This window comes from Pteropus alecto, unplaced genomic scaffold, assembly GCF_000325575.1.
Source record: "Pteropus alecto unplaced genomic scaffold, ASM32557v1 scaffold237, whole genome shotgun sequence".
In the NCBI taxonomy this organism is placed as follows: Eukaryota; Metazoa; Chordata; class Mammalia; order Chiroptera; family Pteropodidae; genus Pteropus; species Pteropus alecto.
Genome location: NW_006440624.1, coordinates 1,358,479 through 1,381,214, shown reverse-complemented (window position 1 = coordinate 1,381,214; position 22,736 = coordinate 1,358,479). Strand labels below are relative to the sequence as shown.

The 22,736-nt window shown below is 33.6% G+C and overlaps 1 protein-coding gene across 1 annotated transcript in view; it reads right to left on the bottom strand.

Annotated features, from left to right (window-relative positions):
- Positions 1–498: 498 nt before the first annotated feature.
- The window catches only part of NPFFR2 (neuropeptide FF receptor 2), a 54,218-nt gene continuing 31,980 nt past the window's right edge, over positions 499–22,736 (bottom strand). The window contains exons 2-4 of the mRNA XM_006926968.3: positions 11,293–11,627; positions 6,525–6,624; positions 499–1,681 (exon numbers count right to left, since the gene is read on the bottom strand). Of these exons, the coding sequence (XP_006927030.2) occupies positions 835–1,681; positions 6,525–6,624; positions 11,293–11,443 (1,098 nt within the window). The 5' untranslated portion in view covers positions 11,444–11,627 and the 3' untranslated portion in view covers positions 499–834. The remainder of the gene's footprint in view (positions 1,682–6,524; positions 6,625–11,292; positions 11,628–22,736) is intronic.

Sequence of the window (22,736 nt, the reverse complement as noted above, 5' to 3'; positions counted from 1 at the left end):
CTGTGCTCAGTAGGAAATTTGGAATAATTGTTCTTGCTTTGTACAAATTTTATGGGAGTTTTATGATGATTGAACATCTCAGACTAAGCACTTCAAAAGAGAGCTGCCATTCTTCTGCCAACTGCTGCATTATTAAAAGATTACCTTTTTATGTCAGAGATTATATTAACAAGGGGTTTATATTGGGGTCCTAAACTACTTCTGTAAGAAACATGGGCTCAGCTAGGACATAAACTTCATTTATGAAAATATTAAATAGCCAGTTCCTATGGAACAATGTTATGATTTTACCAATTTTAACTATACTCTTTAAAAGAAAAAAAAATCAGCATTTAAATACAAAGAAATACAATATCCTTTTATTTGCTATTATAGTTCTTAGTTCTAAGAAAGCTAAATACATTTCAAAAGCATGAACATATAATTAAATCTAAAATTTCCAATTTCTAAAATTTCAGATTTCCAAGAGCAAAGGAGAGTTGATAAAATGTACTCTCATGCAGAGACCTGCCCATTTATCACCATATGGGGACTGTGTGTATCCATAGACATAATACACATGCTTGACTATACACAAATGGGTAAGTTGGAGAAGGTCAGGCTTTGAAATCTGTTACTAGAATATAGATTTATCCAGGTAAACTTGTATATTAGCTACTGTACATATTTTTAATAACGTAAAATTGGTTATGAACATGATTATTTTGTTTATTTTTTTTTTTCCAGAGAGGGCTTTCTATACATTTTTCCCCCTATGGAACATCCTTAAAAGAATTGAAATACGAAGTCATAGAAAGCAACAGTATTTCAATATATGACACATAGTTAAAATCATCACACAAGCTCTTCTTTAATCTCATTGCTATTGGTAGCTCCTCCTAATTCTTCAATCATTACTTCCTGTTTGGGGTTTTCAGCACTTTTTCTTAAGCAGATTTCCTCATGTGGAGTTTGAATTGTAGATTTCAAGGCTAACTGATAAGATGTATTTATGACCACATTGTTTTTAGCTCTTAGAGTGTAGGCTTCCTTGGGCTTTGCTCTTTTTTGGCAGAGCTGGAGGTGAAAAGCATCTTCAAAACCACGGTGAATATTCTCATGGAAGAAACCATAAATGATGGGGTTGATGCTGCTATTGCAAAAGGCCAACCAGTGTGCAAAAGGATAGACGTAGATGTTGATGATCTGCAGTTCATTTGGAGACAGGTCGGCATAGTCTGAAAGCATCATCAGAGTCCAGAGGGGCAGCCAGGAGAGAATAAAAAGCAGGGCCACGATCAGGAGCATCTTAATGACCTTCTGCTTCTTCTTAGATACCACTTGCCACTGCTTCTGGTTCTGTTTGCCCATGTGAGGCACTGTCATTTTGAAGAGTGAAACTCCAATCCTTCCATACATGATGACAATGAGGGACAAGGGAGCCAGGTAGATATTGGCAAACAACACTGTAGTATAAATCTTTCTCATTTCCCTACTTGGGCAATCTTCCCGGCACCAGTAGACTGGAATGGTTTTATTCTGGGAGTTGAGTCTCACTCGGTAATATTTTTCTTCTTGTACATGTAACATGATTGCTGATGGAGATATAATGGCAATGGCCAGGACCCAGATTATTATAATAATGACAAATGCTGTCTTGATAGTGAGCTTTGGTTTAAAAGAGTAAACGACACACCAAAACCTGCAATTAAAGGCAAATATCAGTGAGGCACTGCCTCAAAACTCCTGAATTGTGAATTAAATTCAAGTAATTCCCACATGCCTCTCAGAAACATAGAAAGCTACCATTAGTAGGAGAAAGGCATGCACTCCCACTTTCCATCACCGATATAACTTTTCATTCAAAATATGAATAAGTAGAGTACACCAGACACTATTATTAATAAAAGTAATAATAGTAACTAGTATATGTTGAAACCAAACATTTAATACTCTGTTCTAGGCTCCATTCCACTGGTTTGCATGGATTATCTCTTTAAGCGTCACCATTTAAAAACAGAAAAAAAAAAAACTTAGAAAAGATAAAAATCTTGCCCCTAATTATGTTTTTTTACACGAGTAGTTTGGCTTCAGAGCCCATATTCTTAAGCTCTTCGTCATGCCCTTCTGTGGTCCTCTCCCATATTATCGTGTGCTTGGCTACGTAACTTGCCCTGGCCAATGGGACATTAGCAAGCATGACAAAGAGAACTTTTTATGCACTTGCACATTGGAGCTTGTCTTTTCAGTATGCTTCCTCTTGAAAACCAGCTACCAGGTGGTAAAGAAGCTTGAATTCGATGAGAGGCCATGTGGAGAAAGACCTTGAGGATGAGAGGCTGGCCATCTAGGATGCTCCAGCCCTGTTTAGCTCCCAGGGTAGTGCTGCATGCAGCACGAGTGATGTCAGCTACAATAAGTGAGCAGGAGAAACACCCAGAGGCACTCAACCATCCATAGAATCATGAGAAATATTAAAGCATTATTGTTTTAAGACACTAAGTGTTTTGATGGTTTCTTTCAGAGCTAAGAGTCTAAGAGTTTCCATTATGAATTCTGATAATGTGTGTTCCCACCGGTCTGTGTCCTCTGGAAATTCAACATTAGTATATAGAGTAAGTCTGATTCATTTTACTTCCATCTTGTTATTGTGATTCTTGATGTTATTATTACTGATATTTACTATGTTAATTATAAGATAATCACACCATTATGTAACTGTATAACATTTTATATTTTTCAAATACTATCATCTATTTAATCTTTCTTGATTTTTATGATTACTCTATAAAACTGAAATGTTTTAAAAATTATTACTTTCCAGATCTGCAGGTAAGAAAACTTAGAGCTTCTAAGTGGTCCAGCAGCAACTACAAATTAATTTATCTGACATATCTTCATATAATGACCAGTTAGCTTGAACTCTGTTCTGTTGGCCTTCTTTGAAACTACTTAATTGCATGTATAAGGTCTTCTGTCTTAATTTCCAAGTTTTCATATAGTCTTCTGATCAGTGAATCCTCCCATTTATTCGCCCTTAAATTATGGGTAACTTCATCAGCACAATTCTAGGTATTTTGCTCTTTTTGTAAACCGACTATTAAGGACTCAAATTTTTACAATTTAATCATTCAACAAATATATGTATGTATATTCAGAAAGGCAAAGATGAACAAGATAGAAAATGCTCCCTGCCAGGAAATAGTCAATGGAAATATTATGTAATTATGCTAAAATTATGCTAGAGTTTGGAGTTGGTCAGTGCATTAGTCAGGATTCTCCAGGAAAACAGAACCAACAATATATATCAATATATATTGATATATATAAAAAGACATTTATTATAAGAAATTAACTTGTGCTATTATGGAGGTCGAGAAGTCCCAAGATCTGCAGTTGGCAAAATGGAGACTAAAAGCGGAGACTCAGGAGAACCATTGGTGTAGTTCCTGTTCAAGTCTGAAGGCCTGAGAACTGGCAGAGCCAATGATATAAGCTCTCGTCCGAAAGCCGCATGCTCGAGACCCAAGAAAAACTGATATTTCAGTTCAAGTCCAAAGGCATAAAATGACTGATATCCCAGATCAAAAATCAGGCAGGAGTTTTCTCTTACTTGCAGCTTTTTTGTTCTATTCAGGCCTTCAACTGATTGAATAAGGGCCACCTTTTTAGGGAAGACACTCTTCTTTACTCAGTCTGCTTACTTGATTCTTTTGGTTCAGTCTCATCAAAAACCCCTTCACAAATACCCAACTATAAAGTCTGACCAAAGTAAACCATAAAAACACCCTCACAAATACCCAACCATAAAGTTTGACCAAATATCTGGATATCTCGTGACTCAGTCAAATTCACACATAACATTAATCATCACAGCCAGTTAGGAAAAAAAATCTCAGTATTCTAGCTCAAGAACCAAAGGATGATGGCTGGTTTGGGACCAGTTAGCACCCAGAGCGATAAGATAGAAGTGAAAGAGAGATGGTTTCAAGAATAAATCTCAACATTTTCACTTGAATTGGGTAAGTGATCCTGACATTCACTGACTGGGGAACATGAGAAAAGGAGCTGATTTTTTTGTTCAGATTTTTATACGGGACTGGTAGTGAAGATGGATTCAACTCAGGGCATGTTTAGTTTGAGGTGCTTGTTATTGGATGTACAGATGAAGTCATCTAGCAAGTGTTTTAAACATAATTATGAAATTCAGGAGAAAGACTTAGTCTGGAGAAATAGGTTTGGAAGTTTGTTTGGAGTTTGGCTTCTTCTAAGAGCTGACTCTCAGAAAAGCACTCAAGTACAAGTAGTTTAGACAGAGATGAAGGTGTGGTGGCTTTAAAATATGTCCAAATTCTTTGACAGTCCTTCCAAATTCTAGTGCCTTACACTTGAATATGAACTGGCCTTAATGACTTGCTTCTAATAAATTGAACGTAGAAATGATACTGCATGACTTTCACTGGTGTTCTCTCTTAGGACACAGACATTCAGAGCCTTGGACTGACATGTAAGAAGTCCAGCCACCTTGAAGCTACCATGCCGTAGAGCCCATGTGGAGATATAGTACCTAAGAAGCCCCTATCTCCTAATTGTTCAAGTCTTCCCAGCCTAAACACCAAGAGACTGAGAGAGCCTTCAGCCCCAACCCTGGAGCACCCTTCCCCCTACCTGATGTCAAGTGGAGTAGAGACAAGCTGTATTGCTGAATCTGCCCACATCACAAATTCAAGAGCATAATAAATACCGTTGCCATTTTAAGGTACTAAGTGGTTTGTTTTGAAATGTGACTTGTTATTTAACAATAGATGACTGAAATTATAGACAAGTGATGTATGGGTGGGATGACGGGCAGTAATAGTGTGAATTAAACCATCAGTCACCGCATGGTCCATATTTTCATTAGTTTTTTGAAAACGTAAAATATTATCGATACAGTTAAAATTTTTTTGGTAGATTTATTTAATCCCAGTCATCTTCCTCTTTTCACAGAAATCCTGAAGTTGATGTATATCCCTCCTGTCACATTTTTTAATGCTTTTATAGTACTGGTCTGTATCTATAATATTTTAAATTTTATATAATGGCACTATATTATATTTATCATTATGTAACTTCTTTTTTGAGATTGTATGCTTTTGAGATGCATTTTGATATATTTCAACCTAGCTCACTAATTTTAACCATTTTATAGTTATTCAACAAATAAATATAACACAATTTATTTATTATTATAACCTCATTTACTTTTTAAAATGAAGAGCAATGTTGATTTCTAAATCTCTGTTTGGGAGGCATACTAGAAATAATAAAAAAAGGAATTTAGGGACATTTAATACTAAATGTAATATGGAAGTAAACCTGAAAAGCTCAAGATTCAAGTAGAAAATAAAAAAGGATTTTATAGGTTTTATTCACTGTAAAGATGACATGTATAATTATATGAGGATAAAATTTATTTTAAACATTCACATCAAAAAATGTATAGTTCTACTTACTAAAGTTAGCATAAGTATTATTATAAACAAATTAGTATATAAAAATAATTTAATAATAGTAACAAGATATAATAAATTTGTAAATTTAATGTAAAAATATATCTTTAGCATATAATGATTAGCATATGTTTAAATTCTATTTTTTACCTGTAAACCAAATAAACTAGATCTATATGATAAGTTCTTGGAAATAGATTAAAACATTATAAATAATGATGCAAATAGATTAATATTAAAAATAGAATCTACCAAGTTTTTTTGATGTCAACAATTCTATTACATTTCATATTTTTAATCTCTCTCTCCATATATATATATAAAATTTCAGATATATTTCAGCACATTGACACTTCTACTATTAGAAAATTCAAGATTCCAGTGTCAAAATAATAAAATTATACTGTTTTGGACTGCATATTTGTATCCCCCCCCACAAAAAAATCTATATGTTGAAACCCTAAACTCCACTGGGATGGTATATGGAAGCGGGACATTTGGGAGTAATTAGGTTTTTGATAGGGACATGTAGGTGGAGTCCTCATGATGGGATCGGTACACTTCTAAAAAGAGAGAAGAGGCTAGAGCTCTCTACCATGTGAGGATACAACAAGAAGAGGCTCTCCTGCCCATCCCCCACACCTCCACTGCAAACCAGGAAGAGGTCTCTCACCAGACACTGAATCTACTGGCATCCTGATCTTAGAATTCCCAGCCTTAGAACAGTGAGAAATAAATGTCTGCTGTTTAACCCATGCTATCTATAGTATCCTGGTATAGCAGATTGAATGAAGACACGTATCATTCCTGATTATTTAATTTTAAAATATAGACATTTAGTAATTTTCTTTTTTATTTATAGAAACTTTAGTGTATGTGTGTATGTGTGTCTGTGTGTACATGTGCACACCTTGCTGTGAAAGTAGATATTATGGATACAATAATTTTGGCATATATACCCACAATTTAGTAGATTATACAGTTTTCTCTGGTTAGGTGGATTAGTTGCAGACATGCCCATTTTTCTGGATTCAGATTTTGGTGCTGACTTACCTATCCACTGCTATTGCAACCAAAGTAAAGACTGAAGCTGCAACTGATATTCCCTGGATGAATCCACTGATTTTGCACATTGTGCTTCCAAATGGCCATCCTGACAAAGAAATGGAACAGTAAGTCTTTGAAAAGATTTTTTTAAATTTTACTGAAAATATAAACAGAAAGGCATGAAATCAAGACTGATACAACTTTCCTAAATGATATCCAGGGAATAATCAATGTTTCCCAATTATTTTTATTAATATCTCCAGAGATCTTTTTTCAGTATACTAGTAATAATATCAGAATCACATGGTGGCTACAAAATTCTAGGCTCTGTAATAAGTGCTTTGCATCTATTAACATCTCTAATTTCAATAGGCTTTTGAAGTCTTTATTATTCTCCTTAGGATACAGACTAGGTAACAAATACATATCACATGCCTTGTTAACATCATATTAAGAATTTGAACCCTAGCAGTGTTGTTCCACAGTTCAATAAACCTTATACAATAATGCCCTTTAAATGAATAAAATAGGAAGAAAATTAGAATTCTAATCACATGTTGAAGCTTTAACTTCCAACATGATGGTATTAGGAGATGCACCCTCCGGGAAATAATTTAGATGAGGTCATGAGGGTGTTGCTCACACAATGGGATTTATAAAAGAGGAAGAGAGAAAGATCTCTCTCCCATGCATGCACTGAGAAAAGGCCATGTGAACACACTGTAAGAAGCTGGCTACATACAAACCAGGAAAAGAACCCTCCCCAAGAACTTGACCATGCTGGCACCCTATTCTCAAACTTCTAGTCTCCAGAATGATGAGAACATAAATGCTGTTTAAGGCCCCCAGTCTATGATATTTTGTTATAATAGCCTGAGCTAAGACACTTTGAAAATAAAGAGCACTTTGCATGAACAAAAGTAGTCTATATGAATTACTTCTTAACTGAACCTCAGTTACTAGAATGTTTATGAGAGAAATTACTAAGATTATTATAACAGTTTAATATTCTAAATACTTATCTGCTATTATAGGAAAGTAACAATCTTCCACTGGCAAATATTCTAGTTTCCTAAAAGATGAATGCTGTATATTTCTGATTTTTAAAATTTATCTCTTAAACAATACTCTGCAATTTATTTTAAAAATATTCTTACCTAATTTAAAATATTCCCAGCAATCTAAATAATCCAAATATATGGTTTTTTTTTTAAAAAAAAAACATATTATTGATCCAGACCTTTCTGAAATAGGTGTTTGAGTGAATCTACTGAGTAAACCAAGAGAGCATGTCTTCTCAGTCCTAAAATTAGTTTTAGTATTATTTCAACAAAAATACAAAAAAATAAAATAAAAATTAAAAATAAAAAAATTAATTTAAAAAAAAGAATGTATATAGTCATTGGTTGAAATTGGAAGAAGAATCATACGATTTATCTCATGTCCCTCACCAAACTCCATTTGAAATGACAGCACAGCACTAGGGCAAAGGGAACATAAATCCATAGAAACTGAGGTGCCAGATACCAATGAATGGAAAGTTGGAAAAACAACATAATTCACTGAATTATGTATAAATGCTATCAGATGCCATTAGCTTTTCCCCAGGTGATCATAAGAATGGAAGGTACTCTCTAAGGAGTTGGAGCACAGTGGCTCTTGATTCTGAGTCACCAAATTCAAGTAGAATGAGCATCACAATGCAGAAGCATTAAGTGAAAGTACACGCTCTGTACGCAATATCGCTGGCCCACTTAATCTGGAATGCAACAGCCAGCCTTATATCCCTATGGCAGTAGATCAGAAAATTTCCATCTAGGGAAGGTGATCCTCTCAAGAACAGTGAGATGCAGATTTTAACAGTTATGGATTTCCCAATAAATAACCCAGACTAATGAAGCCAGGAGTAGTCCTAACCTCATCCCCAGGCATGCGGAGGTTCAAGGCAACCGCACAATGCCTCTTTTTGAAACACAAACAGCTAAGTAGCAGTTGATATTAGGGAAACCTCACAGAAAAAAGGAAGAGTTTAAAACAAATAAGAAAAAAGAAATTTAGGAGAAAACCAGTATGAATCATGTAAATGAAAAATGAAAAGCAAACAAAAATTAATACCAATAACCTCAGAGATATAACCAGTTTATTCACGAAATATGTGCATGAGAGTGTAAGAAATAGGGAGAAAATAAAATAGCTCAAAGAACTTAAAATATAATAACAGAAATGAGGAACGCAACATAGAGTCTGGAAGAAAAAGTTAAGAAAACCTCTAAAAGTAGAACAATAAGGAGAAGAAAAATAAAAAAGATTTTAAAAAGTAGCAATTCAGAATCTCCAATATCTAACTGAGTTAAAGAAAGGAAAATGAAAAGAACTCTATAAGAAAATTCCCCAGGATCAGAAGGCATTTATTTATTTTCTTGATTAGAAAAAAAAAATCTACTTTGTGTACAGCACAATAAAAAAAAAAAAACATTTCATAATTGTCTGAAATTCAGGACACTAAGGATAGAGAAAAGCCCTAAGATCTTTCAGGGGTGGGGGGGGAACAAAATGCAAATCATGAATAAATGAAGCAAAGTCAAATGGCATTAGATTTTTCAGGTTTCTAAGGAGTAACAGCAGAGCGATCTCTTTAAATATTTTTAGGGGGAAAGAAGTCCAGCCTAGAATACTTTATACAGCTAACTAATCAAGTGTGAGGACAGGGTAAAGACCTACAAGATCTCAAACATTTTATCTTAATGTACCCTTTCTTTGGCAGCTAACAGAGAAATAAACCAAGAAAAAAAGAAATGGCATTTAGAAAACATGATTGAGAGAAGCGAGATTATTCAGGTCTCAGTGAAGGGCCATCCCAGAGCAGTAACTGAGCTCCATGTCTGGATAGAAACAAGATGACCGAGAGCACCTGGAGGGCAACTTCAGGAAAAAGTTGCAATTTACAGATTACTTGCTATGTTTGAAGGTATTGATGAGAAATTAACACTCCTGGAAGAGAATCTGAGGATACATTACTGATAGATATGCACACAAATCTAAGCAAATCAAAATATAATGTCATTAAATCCAGAAAAACAAACAAAAAAACATTTTATAAGAGAAAATTTGCTGTCATTGCACTCTACTTTGTTCAACAGGAGTAAGAGACATATAATAACAGGGATGCAAACTCTGAATATTGATTTAACCAAAAACCATGATATAATTATTTTGAGAGAATGAGAGGAGGTAAGGAGTCTGAATGTATATTTGTGGCTCTGCATAAATCCATGTGACATCATTTACACTGAATTTCAGCCAATGTTGTTTTCCCAACTTCACATTCAGTAGCATCTGACACTCAGTTTTTATAGATTTATGTTCTTTTGTCCTAGTGTTGTCCTTTCAGTGGAGTTTGGTGAGGAAAACTGCCTCATGTGGTATAAGAAGATTATGAAAACTAAATTATATCTTATACAATTTGATAATAATATGATGAAAACATGTTATTTAGAAATATGATAGTAATTTCCAAAAATAAATGCAAAAAAGCTGCATGTGGCTTCCTCCTGGGAATGGGAATCAGAAGTAAGGAAGAGTAATGTATGTGAAAATGTTTTTCATGATAATTTAATTATAAATGTTTACAGGGAAACATTGAGAGCATTTCTTATTGGTGAAATAGGTTTCCTGAGAACAAGAACAATAATTTTTATTAATTCTTTCACTCTTTGGCTAACATAGTATCTTAAAATTGTACTTTCTTATCATTTTTTAATGCTAAACATTACTAAGACACTGAATCTATGAAGTACATAGTGATAGAACAGGCATTCTGAATTCTCTCTGGTTCTCACACCAGAGAAGGAAGGAAACTGGTAAATTCTATAGAGAAACCTCTTATTCTTCAGTATAGTGATGTTGAATGCTATGAAAGGATAAGAACTATGATATGGCTCACCCTGCTCTAAACATTTTTGAGATGTTGCTATTGCTTCATTTTTTCTTATAGATATGAAATACGATTATCTTAAGTACTGTTCATTAATTAATACAACAAATATTTGTTAAACAGGTACAATGTACCAAAACTTTACTAGGAGATGGACATATACTGTTCTTGTACTTCCAGAATATATAATGTAATGCAAAAGCAGTAGTAATACAGGCCCACAAGCACTCTCTGTTAGTACCGAGTCATTATTTACGCTGTAAGTTACCACTGATGAACTACCACTTTTTGATAAATCATTGGGACTGCTGCTCCACCTTCCATCAAAAACTGCTGGAAATCTCCCCAACTGACCACAAGAGGGCGTAATCATCTATTTATATTAGATTGAAGATACTGCCTCAGTTGAAACCAGACTTACCAGTTCCTGAACTTTATAGTCCATAATATTCTCAATAATATTTCTACCATATTATATGTGCCCTGAGCTGTATTAAGCAAATTCAAAGTCTTTGGTAATATATACTAGACCTCATTCACTGATGACCTTCTGTGAATACTATAAAAAAATAACAGCTTTCATTTCTCATCTCTGCCACTGGCTTTATTTTTCTCCATAATTCTTATTATTCTCTAACTACTTATATATTAGTTTATTTTCTTTCTCCTCCTTTAGATTCCAGACTCTAGGAGGGCAGGTACCTGGAGCAGTTCTTAGAATTCCATAAATATTTGTGAATGAATGGATGTCTGTGCCATGGCTGCAGGGAGAGGTGACATTTTCTCATATCATCTTTGCACCACACACAAATCAACATCTGCACTACACAGTCAACATACCTGCTATAATGTTGTCCAGCAGTGTGAGAGGCATGCAGAATATGCCAACTAGTAAATCACTGATCACCAGGTTCAAGATGAAGAGATTAGTGACTGTGTGCATATGTTTGTTCCTCATTACAATAAAGCAAACCACTGTATTTCCCACCATGCACAGGAAAAAGATCACAAAATAGGAAATAATGAAGATCGCTGCCACTTGAGCCCAGTGAAGATAGTAGGTCACATAGGTAATGTTGATGTCTGTTTACAGATAATGCTTTGTGTCATTGACAGTCCAAATATGATGCCAGTTTTCTGAAAAGTTTGAGTCCTGTTTCTCATTCATGATGGACCTGAACAAAGGAGAGGCCGAAAAGAAAGAGCATAATTAGAAACAAGTAGAACATAAATTCTGTTCCTGAGTTTAAGAGAGATAGTTTTAAAATTTTATACAATTTTGATGGGCCTTCTTTAATAATCCATGTTTTACATGAAAGTGAGCTATAAATAAGACATTTGAATTATTAGGATTTTAACCAAGAGCACTTGAAAATTCCACTTCGTGCCATAAGTAACACTTAGTATTCATTTTATTTTCTCAATATACTCTGTATTTCACTTCTTTATCATACTTTCTATCCATTTGCAGAGTTTCACAGGGAACTTTGGAAGAGAAATCTTCTAAAACTCCCCTTCCTCCTGCCTCCAGATATCATAACCTGCCCAAACTTCCTTGTTCCTTTAAGGCTAACTTACATGTCTTTAGCTTTACTGATAATTTAAACAAGATGAAGTGTCTACATCTTTAAAACACCATTGAAATAAGCATCTTCTGTCTCCTTTATTCTGCTTTGACTCAGTCAATTGAATATTCTTTTTATACACATCTATGTGCAGACAGAGGCGCCACTTGGTAAATTTCTTAAAATAGGTCCAGGCTACTTGTCTTGGTTTCACTGAGCATAATTCTATTCATATAGAATGTATTCAATAAATGTTTTTATTTAGAATCTATGTATCTTAATGTAGACGTTTCAATCCACCCTGTGTGTCAGAGGTCCCCAACAGCCCAGGTGTGGTGATTTACTAGAAGGACTCACAGGACTCAGCATATAGTGTATTTAAAGCTAAATATTTATGATAGCGAAAGGTTACAAAGCAAAATCAACAAATAAAAAGGCACATGATGTAAAATCTGCAGGAAACAGGCACAAGCTTCTGAGAGTTGTCTCCCAGTGGAGTTACACAGGACATGCTTTATTCCTCTAGCAATGAGTCTGACAACATATGCGAAGTGTTGTCTACCAGGGAAACTGCTTAGAGACTCAATGCCCAAGGTTTCTAATTAGAGATTGGCCACGTGGGCACCTTCTTCCTAGTACGTATCAAAATTTCAGACTCTCAGATGGAAAGTATGTGAGCAGCATGACCTATGTTGTTTGTACAAACAGATTAGGAATAGTTGGCCACTCCTATCATCTAAAGAAACTTTATATCAGTATGGGAGCCTGTTTATGGTTTAATTTCTAATCTCTAACCAAGAGTCAGCTTTGCATGCAGGCTTTTCTAAAGATAGCAGTCTGCATAGTAGATTTATACAGGTGAGCTCCCATATTCATTTTTTTGGAGTAGTTTCATCGACTTTAAATAGGTGAAGTTAAACCCAAATGGTTCTTTACATGTAGATAATCAGACCTCAGTTCTGGAGTAGTGCATTTAGTGACCTCATTATCACTTGCATTTTTCAGTCTTTAAATACGTTTTTATACCACCTTAAAGGAACATGATTATTTTTGCAAATACTACATAAGAATTAAGATATATATTATTTACTTCTGATACTTGACTTTGAATAGTTCTCACTTTGTATCATATGTACAGAGAAGAGTAAACAATGTAAATTACTATGATAAAATAAGTCAAAGCCTCTGATATAAAACATGTTGAAACTGACTATCCAGAGGAGGAAGTAAATTTGACTTTAGAAATATTACACATTCAATTAAATGTCTTCATCAAGTCATATAAAAATGTTCAAATAACAGGGCAAGGAAATTCTAGGATCTATCATGTCTAATATTTAATTTTAAACTAACTTCTGTATTACACACAAAACAGTACTCTCTGCCTATAAGCCTAAATTGTCAGCAAGAGTCTATTAAACAAAACTGCCATTGTGGGAGATATTTTTCCAATATCAAGGGAAATGCTCTGTTGTTTGGGTTGATATTGGTCAGAGAGAAAGAGCATTTATAAAAGACAGAAACAAGAATGTGTCATACATATCCAGAGAATTCTTGGTGATACTGTAGTGGAGGAGAATGGTGGATGCTGGATTTTCCAAAGCACGTGTGATGGAGACAATTTTAGTTGTATGTGAGAGCAACATTCAACAAGCATGACTTGTGGAATGTAATGTAAAAGCAACCATATTTTTATTTGAGGCTAACTTCTCCTTTACCCCTGGATGATATTTGGAAGAATTCTTATTAATTAAATCATTTTCTGATAATATGAAACAGTATACTAATTAATGTGTCTAGTCTAGTATAATAAGCAAAATCTTAAATTTCCACCAAGGATGCCCCTTTGCTTTTCTCTTTACTGACTAGCCCTTGCTCTTTGATATCTCTATGCCCATCTTGCCAATTTCAGTTCTGATCCTTGCCAGAGTTGTGGGTGGACAAGGTGGAAAGAGTCAAGACAAGTCCTACTTTTCTTTCTTTATGTTCCTTGGCCTGAACAGAGTTTTATAGCTGACCATTACTGGAACCAGGCCCGAATAGTTTAGTGTCTTACACGAAATAGTGGCAAGCCTCCTCACAGCACTCAGATGATCACCAGACCACTCCATATCAAACAGTTCCCAGGGGCTTAAATAGGCACAGAAATCCAACAAAAGAATTCAACTGACCGTAATGGATAGTCAGAATCAAAATTTGCCTATAGCAGGAAACTTTGTACACAGACCCAGTTCTCATGGACAGTATTCTGAAGTGAGGTATGCTTAATTAATTGCACTTGGCCAAGCACTTTGATCTAACCCAATCAGAAGTTAAAGCAATGTTTTACAAAATTTACTTTCTCTCTCTCTCAAAAGCTCTTTCCTCATCCAAGTTAGGGAGACCTATCTAAGCCTTGTCTCCAAGATCCTTGTCTCACTGCCTCCCAAATAAATCCTTTTCTCTATGAAAAATCTATTGTTTCAGACTTTGGCTTCCCTGTGTGCGATAGGCAATGAGCCCACAGACCCAAGAAGGTGACATCACTTTTGTGGGCACTTTACTGGCCATTTCAGAGACATTAAAACTATTGCTATGGATCTCTCATCTATACTTCTCTTGTGAGGAAATTCATCTCTAGCTGCTGCTGACTCTTTCTTCAGCCTCGAGAATCCTACAGGTCACACCACTATACACGTTCAAAGTTAACCTTCACTTGGGTGTGTCTATCACCTTTGGCCCACAGTTCACATTTGTGCATCTTTTGTCTGGAAAAATTCTAGCAGTGTAAGTTGGCCAATGACACCAACTCTCTGTTGCTTCACTACCAGAAAAACAAACCAGCCAGCCAGGTCCTGGCACTTTAGATGTCTCAGTATGAGGCAGACACGAGTCTACTGTGGTACAATCTTCCTCGTCACCCGAGCTGGGCGCTCTAGGGGTGTCCCTTGTGTGTGCCCTCTTGTTAGTTGAGTAGAAAGGATATAATAAAGATTAGAGTAAAAATAAATGAAACAGAGTCTAAAAATCCAAAAGATCAATAAAACCAGGAGCTGGTTCTTTGACAAGATATAGAAAATTAATAAATCTTTTATCTGACTCATTAAGAAAAAGAGAGAAAGGTCTCATATAAATAAAATCAGAAATAAAAGAGAAATGACAACCAATACCACAGAAATACAAAGGATTGTTAGGAAATACTATGAACAATTATATGCCAACAAGTTGGACAAGCTGAGAGAAATGAATAAAAACCTAGAAACGTACAATCTTCCAAGACTAAACCAGGAAGAAACAGAAAATCTGAGCAGATGGACAACTGCTAAAAAAAATTAAATCATTAATCAAAAAACTCCCAAAAAGTAATAGTCCAGGATCAAATGGTTTCCAAGGAGAATTTTTACCAAAGATTCAAAGAAGAATTAATACATATCTTTCTCAAACTATTCCTTAAAATTGATGAGAAGGGAAGGCTCCCAAACTTACTTCCCAAGTCCAGAATTACTGTGATACAAAAACTAGACAAAGATACTACAAAAAAAGGATGGATGGGGCAGAATTATAGGCCTGGATGGACATAGATGCAACAAATCCTCAACAAAATATTAGCAAACTGAATGCGGCAAAGATCAAGTGGCATTTATTTCCAAGATGCAAGTTTGATTTAACATCAGCAAATCTTTTAATGTGATATACCACATAAATGAAATAAAGAATAAAAATCATATGATCACATCAATAGATGCAGGAAAAGCATTTGACAAAATCCAACATCCATGCATGATAAAACTCAGCCAAGTGGGAATAGCAGGAACATACGTCAACATAATAAAGGCCTTATATGACAAATCCACAGCTAACATCATACTCAGAGGGGAAAAGCTAAAGTGTTTTTTTTTAAGATTAGGAATAAAATGAGGGTGTCCACTCTCACTACTTTTTTTCAACATAGTATTTGGAAGTCCTAGCCCTAGCAATCGGACAAGAAAAAGACATAAAAGGCATCTAAATTGGAAGGGAAAAGGTAAGACTATAATTATTTGCAGATGCCATGATACTATATAGAGAGAACCCTAAAAGTTCCACCAAAAAAAAACATTAGAATTAATAAATGAATTCAGTAAAGTCAGATATGAAATTAACATTCACGAATTGGTTGCATTTTTATACATCAATAATAAACTATCAGAAAAAAATTAAGAAAACAATTTCAATTTTAACTGCATCAAAAAATTAATACCTAGGAAAAAATTAACCAAGGAGATAAAGGATTTGTACTCAGAAAACTATAACACATTGAAAAAAGAAATTGAAAGAGATGGAAAGATATATTGTGCCCACGGATAGGAAGAATTAACACCATTAAAATGTCCATACTACCCCACCCCAGAATCTACAGATTGGATGCAATCTTTATCAAAATATCAATGGCATTTTTCACAGAATTGGAACAAAAAAATCCTAAAATTTATATGGACGCACAAAAGACCCCAAATAGCCAAAGCAATCATGAGAAAGAAGAAGTTTGAAGGTATCACACCACATGATATTCAACTATACAAGGGTATAGTAATCAAAACAGCATGGTACTGGCATAAAAACAGACACAGGAATCAATGAAACAGAATAGAGAACTCAGAAATAAACCTGGATCTATATGATCAATGAATCTATGACAGGAGGCAAGAATATACAAAGGGATAAAGACCGTCTCTTCAATAAATAGTGTTGGGAAAACTGGACAGATGCATGCAAAAGAATGAAACTGGATCTCTTTTATACCATGTACAAGAATAAACTCAGAATGGATTAAAGACTTAAATATAAAATCTGAAAACATAAAACTCATAGAAGAAAACATAGGCAGTAAACTCTTTGACATCACTCAGTAATTTGTTTAGAATATGTCTCCTTGGGAAAGGGGCAAAAGAAAAAATAAACAACACTACGTCAAACTAAAAAGTTTGCACAGCAAAGAGCTATCAACAAAATGAAGACAACTTACTGAATGGGAGAAGATATTCACCAACTATATATCCAATAAGGAGTTAATACTCAAGATCTATAATGAACTCATATAACTTAACACCAAAACAAAACGAAACATAAAAAATGACAAAGGACCTGAATAGACATTTTTCCAAAGAGGACATACAGATGGTTAGTAGAAATAAGATGCTCATTGTCACTAATCATCATATATACTTATTTTATCTTTGAAATCTTAGATTGCATGGACTTAGGTATATCTTGTTCAAGAAGTAATGTACAAAAATCGGTGAATTCTATGGTATGTAAATTATCTTAATAAATTTGTTAAAATGAAGTAACGTTCAGAACAACAGATTCTTGCAACCAAGAATTTATTTTTCTTAATGGAACTTTATTATTTATGTGAAAGTGTGAAAATACTATCATTAACAAAAAATAGAACCATTTCTCTTAATATGAAGCTATGAGAATGGAAAATGCATAGGAAGGTACTTCCCAAACCTCTGAGTTCTGCCTATATGATTTAATGTTACAGACCTAAAATGAACTGTGTTCTTGCCAGTCGTTTTCTAACAACACAGGAAATTTCTGAATTGACATGCTTAATTATAACCTGTGTTCAGATAGTATATTTTACTATAATTGTAAAATAAATTTAAGAAATTATATTAATAGGAAACCTACTTGCCAAAACTCAGTCTACTAATAATGGTACACAAAGGAAAAAAATACCAGCAAACCTTCCTATACTATCTTAGTTTTAAGGTGATTTGATAAGTCCTCAAATTAGAAATATTTTATTATTATCATCATCAGAGACAGGAATTTGCTACTATTAACTAAAATTTTATTAAGTCATATATTAACTATTTATTAACTATTATGTATTGAGTCATATATTAGCTATTTATTTCATTTAATCATCACGGCGACTCTGAAATGCACGTAGTATTATCCCTATTTTATAAATAAAAAGATTGAAAGGAAAATTAAGTAACATATATTGCTATATAGAAATTAAGCAAAAGAACCAAATTTGAATTCAAGTGTGTCTGAATCCAAGCCTATAGTTTTATTTATAATTCTTAAATTATTGACTCAATTCTTGAGTTGCTGACTGATCTTAGCCAGTTTTAAGCGGTTCCCTGAATTGTAAAATATGGAGACAAAATTCTAAGTGCTTTTATTCTGTGTTTCTCTAGTATTGCTTGTTACAGTTGTATTTGGAATGAAAAACTACTAATTATTTGAGGCACAGAATGTTGAATGTGGAAAATACATTCTCTGAGCAGCAGCAGAATTATCAAATTTTAAGTTAAATATCAAATTTATCAAATACAAAATTAGAATTTAATAGTAAATAACCTAAAATTATTAGAAATAAAAATATTTCTAAAGGCACAAATTCAAATATTAGGTTTGTGCTAAGATCATTAATGTTTATTTATGTAATCAAACATTATGTTATCAAAGATTAAGTCTGTGGTAAGATCACTAATGTTTCTTTTTGTGTAGACATGTGTCCATTTGTATGTTTTTGTGTATGTCTCATATATACACAACACACATGTCTGTTCTCTAGGAATAGTAGTATAAAGAGTTATTCCAACAAACCTGGTTAAAGTAATGAACTGTAGAGGTTTTTAAAAAAGGAATAATTCTAATGGTATTTCCTAAAAAGGTAAAATAATGATGAAGTGTATATCTCTCTTTAAATCAATTTTTAACGGATGTATCATGCTGATGCTAACTGATATTGATACAATATTTATAAACAGCAATTTATCAGAAGGTGAATGGAATAAGAGCTCAGCAGTACTAAATGTATGTGATTATTGTGATATGCTTTCTTTCCTGGAGAGAGTTTTTAAACTTGTAGCTTAAAGATACATGAAGAAAATATTTTAGAGTATAGTGATAAGGATAAAATTAAAGAACTGTACAGTAAACTCTTTTTTAAGTTGACTATATGAATTGACTTAATACTTATTATACTTGGCAATTAGCCTAGAGATAATACATTATGCTAATCAGTACAGGAAGGCATCTCTAAGGCTCTTGCATCTAGATAGAGTAATAAGATGAGTTTTGTCCAAATGAATGTGACAGGAAGTGACAAATGTCTCTTCCAAACCATACCCTGAAAAATATTTTTGTGCTATTTCCTGCTTTCTCTCTTTCTTTCATCCATATTTGTAGGTCAGGCCTCTGAGTTGACTGAAATGCATGAAGGAAGAAGCCCAGATCTCTGGGATACAATCTGGAGAAAATTCACCCAGTAAAGTTGCCAGGTCCACCTCTGACGTGGATAAACAAGAAATAAAATCCTACTGTGGTAAGCCACTTAGATTTGAGGATTTATGTGTTACCAGAGCATATTCCACTTTTCCTGAACTGATTAAGTACCATAGTTATTTGTTTACTATTTTATCTCTTTTTCTACATATTTACCTTCTTGACAATAAGGGCTACTTCTACTCTTTGCATGCCCTTCAGCACATACCACGGTGTCTTATATATTATTTGTTTAAATTAATTCCATGAAATTCACAAAACATCATGTAATTTTGATAATTGTTACAAGTAATATTCGTTTATTTAATACACATTCATTGAGCTTCTACATGTTAGCACTTAAATCCTTCTATTTGTCGTCAGAAAAATTACAATCTAGAAAGCAAGATAGGCATGTAAACAAATACGTGCAAGTATATTTGTCCTAGAGATAAATTCAAGAGTGCAGAATAATGGAAGAAATTGTCAGCTTTCTCTGAAAGGTCAGAAACAAGTTCCAAGAAGACAAGTGATTTGAGCCCGATTTTAAGAATATATTGGAGTTCATTAACTGACATCACGAACCAAAAAGTGAAGGATTTGAAAATTTGCTCACTTGGGGATTATATATTATTCACAATCCTATAAATCTAAAAGTCCATTACATACCCCTCAAAGGTATTTTGGTCTTTTCCAGATCTAAGCTTTATTACTCTATGCTTGAGTATGGTTTATACATGTGATTTTTCTTCTAGATGTGGCAATACTGTTAAAATGTAAAATGTCAAAGAACAATTTCAATTCAAGAATCCAGAAGCAAGATAAAAAGAAAATCTTCCAACAGATAAAAAGGCTACAGTAAAGCCTTTATTATAAAGTCCATGTTTTAAGTTCATGCTTTATTAGAATGAGGAAGTTAGCTGAAGATGACAGAATCACTACAGAAGAAAAAGGGCTTCTTGAAAGATTTAGAGTGAAAGAAGAAAGAAAAAAACTACAAAAAACAGTAATATATTTATAAAGGCACAGAAGGTTGGGAAATTTTCATGTTAAGACCATCAACTTCAGATGAACTTCTAAAAATATTAATGTATTATAGTCATAAAATACTTGATGATTCAAATGTTGGCACTGAATTATTAATTTAAAGACAAGCCTGCTCTATTTAAGAAAATTTACAAAATATATTTTAGGAAATTATAAGGTAAATAAGTAATTCTTTTGCTAAATATTAACACTATTTAGAGAAAATTCCAATTATCTGGAAAACTGATATGGAGATTATTAATCTTCTATGACATCTGATAAAAGGGAATATATATATTACTATTAATAGTATTATATTTGTTCTAAGTTTTTTACAGAACAGCTTAAATATTTTACAGTGTGATTTATTATGGCAAAACCCATTAGCATAATATAAAATATATTTGTTCAATAAGTGAATATACAAGTGAATGAACAAAAATACGTAATGTGTATAAAAGTGATGCTAATTAATTCTTGCAGAATTCCCAGAGATTAATAAATTTCATTAAGGGCATACATTTCTAAAGAAAAAAGACTTAGTAAACATTAATGCGGTTCTCTTTCAACAAGATATGGTCAAGAATTTTAATTGTGATGTGTTCTCACAACTGTATATGAATTCACTAATATACAATTCTCAAACTTGTACATTAATTTGACAATATTTATTATCTTTTATTTACTAAACACTATGCTTGATGATGAATATACATCATGAATAGGATGTACAGTATTGTTGTACTAATAGACATAAAGGATTGTACACTCCATGAATGCTAATACAAAAGCAGTAGAAGCCTTACAGTGTTCAGCTTTAGATTTAAAAGGACAAGTGCAGATATCATAGCCTATTCTAAAACCAGAACAGATGCGTACCACAAACTACAAATCGTTTTCTGAAAATTACCAATATTTAGTTGGCACCTTTATTTTATCAAGACTTCACCAACTAATACTTTATTTAATGTCTCAATTATTACTTTAGGAGGTAGAGAATTAATGAAACAATTAGAAATTATGCTAAACTATCTATAGTATCAACATGATTTGAAAAAGATCTATATTTGCATACATATCGTGATGGAATTCCTGCTTCTAGCCAAGATAGAACAACAGAGACCAGATTTACAGTCCCAGCTGACACAACCAAATAATGGACAAAATAGATAGAAACAATGGTTTGAAATACACTGGACATCAGGCAATAAGGGCAGTCATCACTGAGATGGGTAAAATGAGGAGAGTCCTATAATTGCCTGCCCCCAGCTTACTGCTTTGAAGGGATTTTGAGGCTACCAAGCAGAGAATGGAAACTCAGGCAGAACTCTCTGGACTTCCTGAGTTAAAGAAATGGAGTTGAAAAATCCAAGAAGACCATGAATTCTCAAGACAGACTACTGGAAGAACTCTCTCTCCTCTCCTTCCCCAAAGAATAAGAACTCCCTTGGGGTTACATAGGGTCTGGAATAGCACTTCTTCTTGCAAATCAGACTAGAAAGTGTCAGCAATTCCTTCAGTTTCATTTCCATTTCTTTTCCTTCTAAAATTTAATAATAATTTTTGATTGAATACATTTTTAATATTATGTATACCATGAAGTATTTTTTTGTCTGTCTCTATACGGAAACGCCTGTCTGTCTTTCCATATGTGTTTAGTACGATATGTATGTATGTTGTGTGCTGTGTGTATGTTTGTAATTGTTTAATAACTAGCTTTCAAAACAACAACAACCAAAATACAACAGAAGCCCTGGAATGAAGCCTACATCAAAGATGTAAATAATCCCACCTTGGCTGATTTCAGTCTACCAATATAACATTCTGGAATACAGAATTGGGAAGATATGCTCACAGTTAGTTTTTGCGAGCCAGTACAAGCCAGACCCAGCACACCATAGGATATATGAAGCTATAGCTGTCCAGTATTAATAGTTGTTGCTTCTCAGTATTGGAATTTTGGATTTACTTTCTTCTTAGTACCCTTCTGAAAATTAATTTATGGCTTCATTCGTTTTTTATTATTTATTAAAAGAGAAGAAAGGGGAGAGGAAAACCCCTAGAAAAAGAAGGTAGAGATACAATTCTTAAAAATTATAATTGTTTTATCCGCTTTGGTATAAAAGATAAGTAGATGAATAAATTAATGAATAAATATACTGCTTCTAATATATACGAACCAATACATTTATAAGAATACGTCTTCTTAAATTTCCTTAAACTTCATCTTCCCTTAAATGTCAAAAACTAGATATTTTCACTAAAATGTTAAAGACACTTAAAAAATAAAAATAGGATGTTGTAGAAATAAAGACAAATAAATATGCAATTCAGTTTACAAATTAGGCAGGCAATCCAAGAAATTCACTTACTAACTACTTGACTGACTAATAATCAAACAAAAAAACATGTGCTTTATTTTCACCCATACTTTAGAGATAACCCTTT